The 13,712-nt window shown below is 37.6% G+C and overlaps 1 protein-coding gene across 10 annotated transcripts in view; it reads left to right on the top strand.

Moving 5' to 3' along the window:
* COG6 (component of oligomeric golgi complex 6) overlaps window positions 1-13,712 on the top strand; it is a 170,569-nt gene that overhangs the window by 100,767 nt on the left and 56,090 nt on the right. For all 10 annotated transcript variants that reach the window (XM_064270202.1, XM_064270197.1, XM_064270199.1 and 7 more), the window contains 2 exons: window positions 12,064-12,195; window positions 12,519-12,686. In XM_064270202.1, the coding sequence (XP_064126272.1) occupies window positions 12,064-12,195; window positions 12,519-12,686 (300 nt within the window). The remainder of the gene's footprint in view (window positions 1-12,063; window positions 12,196-12,518; window positions 12,687-13,712) is intronic.

The following is a 13,712-nucleotide window of genomic DNA, read 5'->3' as shown; positions in this document are numbered from 1 at the left end:
AGTTATAAAAACCTTCAGGTTTGAGTTTTTATATTTCAAATTGAAAATAGTGATTAACTCCCTAACCTAAAGACGAGGTCATTTACACTCTTTAAATTTCTCCCGGCCACTTATCTTCCACTTCCCTCAATTTTTGGTTATATTAATATTTTTACTTTATCTAAATTTATAACATTTGCATTCTATTCTATAACCATTCTATTTTATAACCATAATTCTCAGATATTTTGTTTATATACGATAGATGTCGTTGTTAGTTGCCTTTGAGCCGATTCTGACATTTATGCGGGGTAGAATTGCTCCATAGGTTTTCAAGTCTGTAACCTTTCTGTAGCAGATTACCAGGCCTGTCTTCTGAGGCATCCAGCCATCAACCTTTGGATAGTAGTCAAGTGCTTTTACTGTTTGTGCCAGCCAGGGGCTTCTGTATTATATACAGATAATGTTTATATAGAGATACGTTAGTCTGTATGTAAACAAATGCAGCGCTCACCGTTCACCCTTTTCTGAGTTTTCCATTTTGATTCATTTCATGATTGGTTGGCATTTATCTTCAAGTAATTTTGTTTGTTTTCAAGTTTTCATTGATGCTGTATTGCTTGATTTATTTCTGAGATTATTCGCATTTTCTTTCTATTTGAATAAGAACTTAATTGGATATATGCCTGATCCTACTTTTTTGGTGGATGTTGTTCCACTGTTTTCTATTTTTGAAGAAGTATGACTTCAGCCTGATTCCCACCCTGCTGCTGTCCTGTAGTTACTTTGCTTTTTCTACCAGAATGTCAGAAAAATCTTTCCGTATCCTTAAGATTAAATGGTTTCACTGGGATATGTCCTAGTGTTGAGTGTTCTGTAATGCACTGTGTACTTTCAGTGTGTAGATTCAATTCTTTATTTTTGCAAATTATTTTGAATTGTATCTTGAGTACTAATTTTATTTGTTGAGTTCTCTACTTCAAGGATACTAATTTGCCTTATTGTATTTGTTAGTCTTCCATTTACTCATCTGCATTAAGATACTTAATTTTCTGTGTCATAATTTAATTTTTTTTCTTCCTTTCTGGAATGGATTATAATTTATCCTTTAGTTCTCCAATAATGTTTTTTTTGTTGAATTAGGTATGCAGTATTCCTTTGTGCTTTGCTATCATGTTATCATCTCATCTTTGAACTCTTAGTATGTTGTTCTGTAACAGGAGTCAGCACCTTTTCTGTGAAGAACTGGATACTAAATATTTTCATGGGTCATAGCATCTCTTTCAAAACTACTCAGTTCTGCAAGTGTGATGTGAAAGCATCCATAGACAATATATAAACAAATAGACGTGGCTATGTTCCAATAAAACTTTATTTACAAAAACTAGAGGCGCAGACTAGAGTTGAACCACATAGTTTGCTGACCCTTATTCTATAGCGCAAATCAATTATAAGCCATTTTCTTTTTTTTTTTTTTTAAGTTTTAGTTTCTTTTTGGATGTGTTCTTAGTCTTATATATGCAATTTCCTTTTTTCCCTTTTCTTTTTCCCTGTAATACGTTTGCATAGTTGCCAGGTCATTTCTACTTTTCTCATGCTGGGGTTGCACTTTCCAGCTGTTTTATTTGCTCGGATATAAAGTGGGTAAATTCCTCGTTCTCTTCCTGCTGTTTCTGAGAACAGTTTGTTTTCCACTCAAAGCTAAATTTAAAAACTAGATATTTGTGCCGTTTCAACTTTCTGAATCTGAGGGAATGGTGAGTTTGAGAACTGAGCCGTTGTAGTCCATAGTTTTTGGAAGTGTTCCTCCTTTTCTATTTTTGGAAAGGTTTATGAAAGACTGGTATTAATTCTTTAAACTTTGGTAGAAATTACCAGTGAAGCCATGTGGTCCTGGGATGTGTTTGTGCTTTTTCTGTTTGTTTCTTTTTTATTTTTAAAATTTTTATTGTGGTTTAAGTGAAAGTTTACAAATGAAGTCAGTCTCTCACATATAAACTTATATATACCTTACTACATACTCCCACTTACTCTCCCCCAATGGGTCAGCCCGCTCCCTCCTTCCAGTCTCTCCTTTTGTGACCGTTTTGCCACTTTCTAACCCCCTCTACCCTCCCATCTCCCCTCAAGACAGGAGATGCCAACATAGTCTTAATTGTCCACCTGATACAAGTAGCTCAATCCTCATCAGCATCTCTCTCCAACCCATTGTCCAGTCCAGTCCATGTCTGATTAGTTGTTTTCGGGAATGATTCCTGTCCTGGGCCAACAGAAGGTTAGAGGACCATGACCGCCGGGATTCTTCACGTCCCAGTCAGAGCATTAACTCTGGTCTTTTTATGAGAATTTGGGGTCTGCATCCCACTGATCTCCTGCTCCCTCAGGGGTTCTCTGTTGTGCTCCCTGTCAGGGCAGTCATCGGTTGTGGCCGGGAACCATCTAGTTCTTCTGGTCTCAGGATGATGTAAGTCTCTAGTTCTTGTGGCCCTTTCTGTCTCTTGGGCTCATAATTACCTTGTGACCTTGGTGTTCTTCATTCTCCTTTGCTCCAGGTGGTTTGAGACCAATTGATGCATCTAAGATGGCCACTTGATAGCATTTAAGACCCCAGACGCCACACTTCAAAGTGGGATGCAGAATGTTTTCTTAATAGAATTTATTTTGCCAATTGACTTTGAAGTCCCCTGAAGCCATAGTCCCCAAACCCCAGCCCTTGATTCGCTGACCTTCGAAGCATTCAGTTTATTCAGGAAACTTCTTTGCTTTTGGTTCAGTCCAGTTGAACTGACCTTCCCTCTATTGAGTATTGTCTTTCCCTTCAACTAAGGTAGTTCTTGTCTACTGTCTAATCAGTAAATAACCCTCTCCCACCCTCCCTCCCTCCCCCTTCTTGTAACCACAAAAGAATGTGTTCTTCTCAATTTAAACTATTTCTGAAGATCTTATAATAGTGGTCTTATACAATATTTGTCCTTTGCCTCTGACTAATTTCACTCAGCATAATGCCTTCCAGGTTCCTCCATGTTATGAAATGTTTCACAGATTCATCATTGTTCTTTATCGATGCGTAGTATTCCATTGTGTGAATATACCACAATTCATTTAACCATTCATCCACTGATGGGCACCTTGGTTGCTTCCATCTTTTTGCTGTTGTAAACAGTGCTGCATTAAACATGGGTGTGCATATATCTGTTCAGTGTAAAGGCTCTTATTTCTCTAGGATATATTCCGAGGAGTGGGATTTCTGGCTTTTATGGTAGTTCTATTTCTAACTTTTTAAGGAAACGCCAGACAATTTTGAATAAGAGCGGTGATAAAGTGCATCCTTGTGTGGTTCCCGGTCTCAAGGGAAATGTTTTTAGGCTCGCTCTATTTACAGTGATTTTGGCTGTTGGCTTTGTATAAATACCCTTTATTATGTTGAGGAATTTTCCTTCAGTTCCTATTTTGCTGAGAGTTTTTATCATGAATGGGTTTTGGACTTTGTCAAATGTCTTTTCTGCATCAATCGATTAAGATCATGTTGTTTTTGTCTTTCGTTTTATTTATATGGTAGATTACATTAATGGTTTTTCTAATATCGAACCAACTGTGTATACCTGGTATAAATCCCACTTGGTCGTGGTGGATTATTTTTTTGATATGTTGTTGAATTCAATTGGCTAGAATTTTGTTGAGGATTTTTGCGTCTATGTTCATGAGGGATATAGGCCTATAATTTTCTTTTTTTGTGGTGTCTTTACCTGGTTTTGGTATCAGGGATATTGTGGGTTCATAGAATTAGTTAGGTAGTATTCCGTCCTTTTCTGTGCTTTGAAATAGCTTTAGTAGTAGTGGTGTTAACTCTTTTCTGAAAGTTTGGTAGAACTCTGCAGTGAAGCTGTCCGGGGCAGGGCTTTTTTTTCTTTGGAATTTTTTGATTACCTTTTCAATCTTTGTTTTTGTTATGGGCCTATTTAGTTGTTCTACTTCGGATTGTGTTAGTTTAGGTAGGTAGTGTTTTTCTACGAATTTATTTCTTCTAGATTTTCAAATTCATTAGAGTACAGTTTTTCATAATAATCTGATATGATTCTTTTAATTTCAGTTGGGTCTGTTGTGATATGGTCCATCTCATTTCTTATTTGGGTTATTCTTTTCCTTTCCTGTATTTCTTTAGTCAGTCTGGCCAATGGTTTATCAATTTTGTTAATTTTTTCAAAGAACCAGCTTTTGGCTTTGTTAATTCTTTCAATTGTTTTTCTGTTCTCTAATTCATTTAATTCTGTTCTAATTTTTATTTGTTTTCTTCTGGTGCCTGATGGATTCATTGTTGCTCACTTTCTATTTGTTCAAGTTGTAGGGACGGTTTTCTGATTTTGGTTCTTTATGTATGTGTGCATTTATCGATATAAATTGACCTTGGAGCACTGCTTTTGCTGTGTCCCAGAGGTTTTGATAGGCAGTGTTTGCATTTTCGTTGCATTCTATGAATTTCTTTATTCCCTCCTTAATGCCTTCTATAACCCTGTCTTTTTTAAGCAGGGTATTGTTCATTTTCCAAGTATTTGATTGCTTTTCCCTGATTTTTCTGTTATTGATTTCTACTTTTACGGCCTTACGGTCTGAGAAGATGCTTTGTAATATTTTGCTGTTTTAGATTCTGCAAAGGTTTGTTTTATGACATGATATGTGATCTACTGTTCCATGTGCACTAGAAAAAAAAATGTATTTTGCAGATGTTGGGTGGATTGTTCTGTATAAGTCTGTGAGGTCAAGCTGGTTGATTGTAGCAATTAGATCTTCCGTGCCTCTCTTGAGCTTCTTATTGGAAGTCCTATCCTTCTCCGAAAGTGGTGTGTTGAAGTCTCCTACTGTAATTGTGGTTGTGTCTATCTCAGTTTTCAATTCTGTTAAAGTTTGTTTTTATGTGTCTTGGCAGCCTTGTCATTGGGTGCATAAATATTTAATATGGTTTCATCTTCCTGGTAAATTGTTCCTTTAATCATTATGTAGTGTCATTTTTTATCCTTTGTGGTTGATTTAACTTTTAAGTCTGTTTTGTCAAATTAATATTGCCACTCTTGCTCTTTTTTGAATGTTGTTTGCTTGATATATTTTTTTCCACCCTTTGAGTTTTAGTTTGTGTCTCTAACTCTAAGGTGTGTCTCTTATAGGCAGCATTTAGATGGATCGTGTTTCTTTATCCAGTCTGAGACTCTCTGTCTCTTTATTGGTGCATTTAGTCCATTTACATTCAGCGTAATTATAGATACGTATGAGTTCAGTGCTGTCATTTTGATGCCTTTGTGTGTTGTTGACAATTTCATTTTTCCACTTACTTTTGTGTGTGGAGAGGTTTTTCTTTGTAAAGTGTGTGTTCCTCATTTTCATAGTAGTTGAATTTATGTTTGCTGAGTCGTTATGTTTTTCTTGCTTTTTGTTTTGAATTTTGGAATTGTTAGACCTGTTCGTGGTTTCCTTAATTTTTTTTTTTTTTAATGTTTACCCTATTTTTCTAAGTAAAAACCTAACTTGTATTGTCCTATATCGCCTTGTTTTCCTCTCCATATGGAAGATCTGTGCCTCCTGATTTAGTCCCTGTTTTTGATTATCGTAATCTTTTACGTAATGACTTCAATGATTCCCTGTTTTGAGCATTTTTTTTTCTTTTTTAAATTAATCTTATTTTGTTTTTATGATTTCCCTATTTGAGTTGATATCAGGATGTTCTGTTCTGTGACCTTGGGTTGTGTTGTTACCTGATATTATTGATCTGACAAAACGATTTCCTTTAGTAATTCTTGTAGCTTTGGTTTGGTTTTTGCAAATTGTCTAAGCTTGTGTTTATCTGCAAATGTTTTAATTTCACCTGCATATTTGTGAAAGAACTTTGCTGGATATATGATTCTTGGCTGGTAGTTTTGCTCCTTCAGTGCTCTGTATATGTCATCCCATTGCCTTCTTGCTTGCATGGTTTCTGCTCAGTAGTCTGAACTTATTCTTATTGATTCAGCTTTATAGGTGACTTTTCTTTTATCCCTGGCTGATTTAAAAATTTTCTCTTTGTCTTTGGTTTTGGCAAGTTTGACGATAATATGCCTTGGTGATTTTATTTTTGGATCAGTCTTATATGGGGTTCGATGAGCATCTTGGATAGATATCCTTTCGTCTTCCATGATGTCAGGGAAGTTTTCTGCCAACAGATCTTCAGCTGTTCTCTCTGTATTTTCTGTTATCCCTCCCTGTTCTGGAACTCCAGTCACACGCAAGTTATTCTTCTTGATAGAGTCCCATATGATTCTTAGGGTTTCTTCATTTTTCAAAATTATTTTATCTTAGTTTTCTTCAACTATATTTGTGTCAGTTGCCTTATCCTCCTACTCCCCCACTCTGCATTCCAATTGCTCCATTCTGCTCCTCTGCCTTTCTATGGAGTTGTCTAATTCTGTAATTTTACTGTTAATCTTTTGGATTTCTGAATGCTGTCTCTATGGATTCTTGCAGCTTATTAATTTTTCTGCTATGTTCTTGAATAATCTGTTTGATTTCTTCAACTGCTTTATCAGTGTGTTCCTTGGCTTTTTCTGTAAATTGCCTTATTTCATTTCTGAGGTCATCCCTGATGTCTTGAAGCATTCTGTATGTTAGTTTTTTATATTTTGCGTCTGGCAATTTCAGGATTTTATCTTCATTTGGCAAAGATTTTGATTCTTTAATTTGGGGATTTGTAGAAGGAATCATGGTCTGCTTGTTTATGTGAGTTGATATTGACTGCTGTCTCTGAGCCATCTGTAAGATGTTGTAATGATTTATTTCATATTTGCTCACTGAGCCTTATCTTGTTTTGTTTCTTTTCAGTATACCCAGACGGGCTACTAGATTGCGCTGTCTTGATTGTTGCAGGCTTTGAATCATTTATGTCCTGTTAGCAGCTGGTTTGGGCTGTTACCAGATATATAAGCCTAAGAGTCTATTTACTATCCTTGAATATTATCAGCTTAGGTGTTCTGATTTTGGGTCACCAAGTGTGTGGTTTAGACTTATTAACTTGGAGGAGTAGTGGTGATAGTTGTGTGTACCAGATTCTAGTAGCAGCAGGGGATCACACTCCAAGGAGAGCAGGATGCTGACAGCATTTCCCCATGTGCCAGTGAGGTAGGTGTGTCTCTATTCCTAAAGCACTTTGCTGGGTGGGCTCTGCAGCTGTACCTTAGGCACCCAAAGCTTGTACCTCGAAGGATTAGTAGGCCTCAGTATCCTCAGACCCCTTTGGCAGGTGACTAGGTGGTTTGAGTGGAGCTTCAGCCCTCCGTCCCCTGCTGTGGATCAGTGAGGGCTCTGTTTAATAGATAGAGATATCAGACCTGGAAAACTTGTCTTTGCAGTGTTCTGCTAAAACAATTACAGTCAGATCTCTATCAGAATTGCCTTTGCGTTATAATTAGCCACTTCGTTACCTGTAGGGTTGAAAGCGAAAGACTGTGGATCTCAAATGCTTGGCTGGAGCTGATTCTGTATTTTTATTTCAGTTTAGGGAAGCCAGGGAAGGATTTTTCCTCCCTGGGTTGTTAGTAGCTGCTTCTCTTAAGCCAGGAGACTGGGTTAGGGAAAAAAAAAAAAAAAACCCTGCAGAGAACTTCTCTCCCTGGCCCAGGAAATTCAAATATTAATGAAGCCACCTGGGGCAGGGAGGGGATGGATCAGATAGATAGGAGAGAGTATAACCAAAAACCTACTGCCATCTAGTCCATTCCAACTCATAGTGACCGTATAGCAACCCTATAGGACAGAGTAGAACTGCCCTATAGAGTTTCCAAGGAGCGTCTGGCGGATTCGAACTGCTGACCTTTTGGTTAGCAGCTGTAGCACTTAACCACTACATACCACCAGAGAGAGTAGCACCCAGCAATATAGACAAAGTTACTTACCGTGCTTGGTGATGACTGTTTTATCTGAGATTCCCAAGGGGCATGTAGCCTGTGTGCACTGGCTGGGTCGAGATTGACCCCGAGGGTCAGGCTTGAGTCCCTTGCTTGCGCTATCTCAGGAAGCCTTGATCAGCTCCTCCGCTCCTAGTCCAAAGTCCAGCGCCAAGGTTTTCTGGGTGGCATGCTGCACTCCAGGCTCCAAAGCCAGTCTCTGCTTCCCGGTGTTTTCTCCTCCTGTCAGCTGCGTCGTTGTGCAGCCTGCTTGCGCTGGCTGGGTTTCCCCCAAGGTTACTTCAGGTGGCTAGGGCTGTGTCCCGTGCTTTCGCCGTCTCAGGAAGATCACCTCTTCTGCAGTCAGTGCAAAGGCTGGCGCCAAGGTTTTCTGACTGGGACCCTGGCTCCAGGCTCTGAAATTAGTCGCTGCTTCCCCGTGGTTGCTCGTTCTCTTGTCAGCCGCATGAGTGTGCCGCCTGCTTGTGCTGGCTGAGCCTCTGCCGAGGTTTCCCCAGGGGCTTAGGGGTTAGGGCTGTGTCCCTTGCTTGCCCCATCTCAGTAAGCTGGAATCAGCCCCACCACTGGGCACCAGGGAACCGCAAGGGCTTGAGGCTGTGGTGCTGGATGCCCATTCCAGAAGTGGTCGCTGCTGCAGGGTGTGGCTTTTTGATCCCCTGTCACTCAGGTCAGCTCTTTAGTTAGGTGTTTGATGGTCAGTGTTTGTACATTGTCATGTATGTGATCAATTCACTTGTTTTTCCGAGTGTTTTTTGCAAGAGGGATTTGTGGTAGTTCTACCTAGTCAGCCATCTTGGCCCTGTCTCTGCTTGTATTTTTGATTATTAATTTAATCTCTGTTTTCTTTTTTAGGTCTTTTTAGATTTTCTATATTTTCATGCATCAGTGCTTTGTGTGTTTTTCATAATTTATCCATTTCGTCTACATTATCTAATTTGTTGGCATACAAGTTTTCATAGTATTTCCTTGTAATAATTCGTATTTCTGTAAGGTCAATAGTAATGTCCCCACTTTGATTCTTGATTTTAGTTGTTTGAGCCTTTTCTCTCTTTTCCTTGGTCAGTCTAGCTAAAGTTTTCAATTTTTGTTGGTCATTTTAAAGATCCAACTTTTGATTTTGTTGATTTTCTTTTTTTTTCCTAAATTTCATTTTGTGGTTGTTGAGAATATGTACAGCACAACGTGCGATTCAATAGTTTCTTCACGTATAGTTTACTGATACTGATTACGTTCTTTGACTTGTGCAACCACTCTCACCCTCCCTCCTTTTCTTAGTTTTTCCTCCCTCATTAACGTAACCTCAATGCCTCATAAGGTTCCTATCTAATCTTTTGAGTTGCTGTTGCCAATTTGATCTCATGTAGATAGTTCTTAAAAGAGCAGAATGCTCAAGGCAGATCTTTTTTACTGGGTAACCTGAACTATTCTTTGGTTTTAAGAAGACACCAGGGGATATTTTTGGTTTAAGATTTAAAGATTATCTCAGGGCAATAGTTTCAGGGGTTCAGTCAGCCTTCATGGCTCCAGGAAGCCTGGAGTCCATAAGAATTTGAAATTCTGTTTTGCATATTCTCCCTTTTGATCAGGATTCTTCTCTGAAATCTTTGCTCAAAATATTCAGTCATGATAGCTGGGCACCATCTAATTCCTCCGGTCTCATGCCAAAGGAGGCAGTTGTTCATGGAGGCAGCTAGCTACACATTCTATTTCCTTCTCCTGTTCCTGACTCTCCTTGTTTCTCTGTTGCTCTAGGTGAATGGAGACCACTTGTTGTGCCTTGGATGGCTGCTTGCAAGCTTTTAAAATTTTCTCTGTAGTTTTTTCTATTTTCTCTTTCATTTATTTCTGCTGTAATTTTTATTGTTTCCTTTATTAGTATTATTTATTTACTTTGTTTTTTTTTTCTAGTTTAAGCTTGAAGGTTAGGTTGTTTCTTTGAAATCTTTGTTCTTTTTTAATATAGGTGTTTAAAGCTGTAAATGTCTAAGCACCGTTTTAGTTGCAGCCCATAAGTTGGTTGTATTGTATTTTTATTTTCATTCATCTCAAATTATTTCTTTTTTTTTTTTTTTGTGGGTCCTTCTTTGACAAATTGGTTGTTTAAAACTGTGTTGTTTAATTTCCATGTATTTGTGAATTTTCAAAGTTTTCTTCTGTTAGTGATGTCTAATTACAGTGCCCTGTAGCTGGTGAACATATTTTGTGTAATTTTAATTTATTGACACTTCATGGGCCAGCATATAATCTATCCTGGAGAATGTTGCATGTGTACTTAAGAAGAATGCTGAGTCAGCTGTTGCTGGGTGGAATATTCTATAGATGTCTAGGTCTGGTTGGTTTATAGTGTTGTACAAGTCTCCTTTTTTTTTTTCTTTTCTGTCTAGTTGTTCTATCCTTTATTCAAACTAGGCATTTAAATTCTCCGGCTATTGTTGAATTGTCTATTTCTCCCTTAACTTCTGTCAGTTTTTGCTTCATTTATTTGGGGGCACTATTATTAGGTACACATACATTTATAATTTTTATGTTTTCTTGATTGATTGACCCATTTATCATTATAAAATGTCCTTCATTATTTATATTAAAAATTTTTGTTCTAAAGTTCATTTTGTCTGATATTAGTACAGCCAGTTACCTCTCCTTTGGTATTTGAATGTCTGTTACCACTTGTTAGGGGTCATAAGCTTTGCTTACTTTCTAGTAAGTGCCAGCTGCTATAATCAGCAGTCTAGATGGAACAATTGCATTTAATCCTTTCAGAAATCCTCTGAAGCTCTGAGAAGCTAAGTAGCTTTCCCAAGGTTACACAGCTCAGAGCCCAAGATTTTTTTTTTTTAACTGTACTTAGAGATGAAGGTTTACAGAACAAACTATCTTCTCATTACAGTTAGTACATATATTGTTTTATGACATTGGTTAACAACCCCACAACATGTCAGTACCCTCTCTCTTCTCGACCTTGGGTTCCCTATAACCAGCTTTCCTGTCCCCTCCTGCCTCCTAGTCCTTGCCCCTGGGCTGGTGTGCCCCTTTAGTTTTGTTTTGTCCTATGGGGTCTGTCTAATCATTGGCTAAAATGTGAACCTCTGGAGTGACTTCATTACTGAGCTGAAAGGGCGTCCGGGGGTCATACTTTTGGGATTTCTCCCATCTCTGTCAGGCCAGTAAGTCTGGTCTTTTTCTTAGTTAGAATTTTGTTCTACACTTTCCTCTAGCTCTGTTGGGGACCCTCTGTTGTGATCCCTGTCAGAGCAGTCCGTGGTGGTAGGTGGGCACCATCTAGTCGTACTGAACTCTGTCTGGTGCAGGCTGTGGTAATGGTGGTCTGTTAGTCCTTTGGACTAATCTTTCCCATGTGTCTTTAGTTTTCTTCATTTTCCCCGTGCCTGCAGGGATGAGACCCGTGGAGTATCTTAGATGGCCGTTTACAGGCTTTTAAGTCCGCAGACGCTACTCACCAACATAGAATGTAGAACATTTTCTTTATAAACTATGTTATGCCAATTGAGCTAGATATTCCCTGAGACCATGGTCCCCATAACCCTCAGCCTAGTAATTCGGTCCCTAAGGGAGTTTGGATTTATTTGTCCATGGAGCTTTTGTGACCTTATCCTGAACAAGTTGTGCTGGTCAGAGCCCAAGATTTTAGCTGTAATGTTATATTGCTTCTGTGAAGTGGTTCTGAAAATGTGTGGCCCATCATAGACCATCCTTGTGAAAATTGCATGTGGTGCTTATTGAAAGATGAAAATTGCTAGACCCCCAGCCTAGACATACTGCCCCGATACCTTTGGAATTTGAGCCTGAGTGTGGCTGATGCTGCTTAGTTATACCATAGTTAGTCTACGGATTGCTTTTTTTTCCATAATGACTTGGGCTGAAAAATAAAAACAATAGGCCATTTCAAATACATATCAAAATATAACTCTACAATTCAAATGAAAACTAACTTTTATCTACATTTTGAATTTTAAACATTTTAAAAATTCTGAGATAATCTGACAAAAATTTTCTTTTGTGCTCTTTTTTGTGATTAGTATAATTCAAAATAAGCTTTTGGTAAATTACGTCTTTTATAGGTATTTTACTGTGAACTAACATTTTTTATATTAAAATTTAGTGGAAAATATAAGCAGTGGATGAACAATCTTTATTTTAGGTTGAACTCCCTCCACCTGACCTTGGACCAAGCTCTGCGCTAAATCAGACGCTCACGTTGTTACGTGAAGTTTTGGCATCTCATGATTCTTCAGTTGTGCCATTAGATGCTCGCCAAGCTGACTTTGTGCAGGTATATTGTCAATTTTTCAGCAATTGCTTTTTGTCCCTCCATTGTACAGTCTGTTCACCTTCTGGCATTTTGTAACACCATCACTTCCTTTGTTAATTTTTCCCTTCATATATTTAGTCATTTCTCTTCAAGTAATATTATTCAGTGATGCCTATTTTTAAAACTATTATGGTTGTTGTACTATTTAATCTTTTTCTTATGTGCTTCTGAAAGTTGACCTCTTTCTGTTTAGTTTGACATTAATTCTGAAGTGCCATTAACCCAGGACCATAAGACTAACTGGGAAATAAGAAATAAATTTAAAAAATTTTTTTCACTTGTAGGTTTTATCATGTGTCTTGGATCCTCTCCTCCAGATGTGCACTGTATCAGCCAGCAATTTAGGCACAGCTGACATGGCTACTTTCATGGTCAATTCCCTGTATATGATGAAGACAACATTAGCTTTGTTTGAATTCACTGACAGACGTCTTGAAATGCTACAGTTTCAGGTAAATGTTGCTATAAAATGACTACTGACTGTGATGAAGTATTTTTTCTTTATATGATAGTTTTCAGCTATGAGTTTTAACCTAATTTCGATCGCCTAATCCCTATAAATCCCTTGATGTAGTCTTATGGAAAACTGTATATACACACATACGCGTACATTTATATAAATGTTTTTCTATGTATATCTGTCTGTCTGTCTATTCCGTGTTCCTGTTTTAGCTTTGGAGAAACCAGGGTATATAATGGTTAAGATATTTGATTTAGAGCATAGTGTGTGATGGTAATAGGAAGCTTTTCTCATGAATTTGAGCAGTTATTCCGTATTCAGGTTTCAGTTCCTGAATTGTGACTAATATGCTATCTTTCTCAAGTTGTGTAGCTAGTACAGATGGTGTGACATAGGACAGATATGTTTTTAGCTATGTGTAAGCAGTGTTAGGTAAAACATTAGAAAAAAAAAATTTGTTAAATCTATCGCTGTAGTCCTTTAAACCAAATGTGTCACTTAAGATTCTGTAAGATGGCTAAAACAAAGGCATTTATAAAATCGGCCAGATACCTGGGTTCCAGTTTTGGAATAGTGATACTTAATGGTAGATACAAAGTTTTTAAAGAAAACAAAGTGTGTCTGCTGCATTATCACAAGTATATAAATACTTTGGCAGTGTTTATTGTAAGAATTTTAAGTTTTGGGTTTCTCTAAGGAAAAAGTTTTGATATATCTAAATTTGTGATATTTTCTAATTTCTGCTTCTTTCTTTTAGAAGAAATATATCAGCGTTTAAAATGTATTCATGGTTTAAAGTCAAATTATAGAGTTTTTTTTTTTTTTTTTAATAAAACTGACAGTGTACCATCCTCCTTCCTCCAAATTTCTCCTTCCACAGGACTGTCTTTTTAAATTCTTTTGATCCTTTGAGTTCCACGTTATCTTTAGACACGTCTCATTCTCCATTATTTCCACCTAAGACTTCAGAGATCCGTATCAGTCTAAAGATTCTATTCTTTCTTCAGCTCAAAGTTTT

Source organism: Loxodonta africana, chromosome 17 (genome assembly GCF_030014295.1).
Source record: "Loxodonta africana isolate mLoxAfr1 chromosome 17, mLoxAfr1.hap2, whole genome shotgun sequence".
NCBI classification, from domain to species: domain Eukaryota; kingdom Metazoa; phylum Chordata; class Mammalia; order Proboscidea; family Elephantidae; genus Loxodonta; species Loxodonta africana.
Note: the sequence above shows the minus strand (reverse complement) of the source record. Positions and strands in the feature narration are given on the sequence as shown.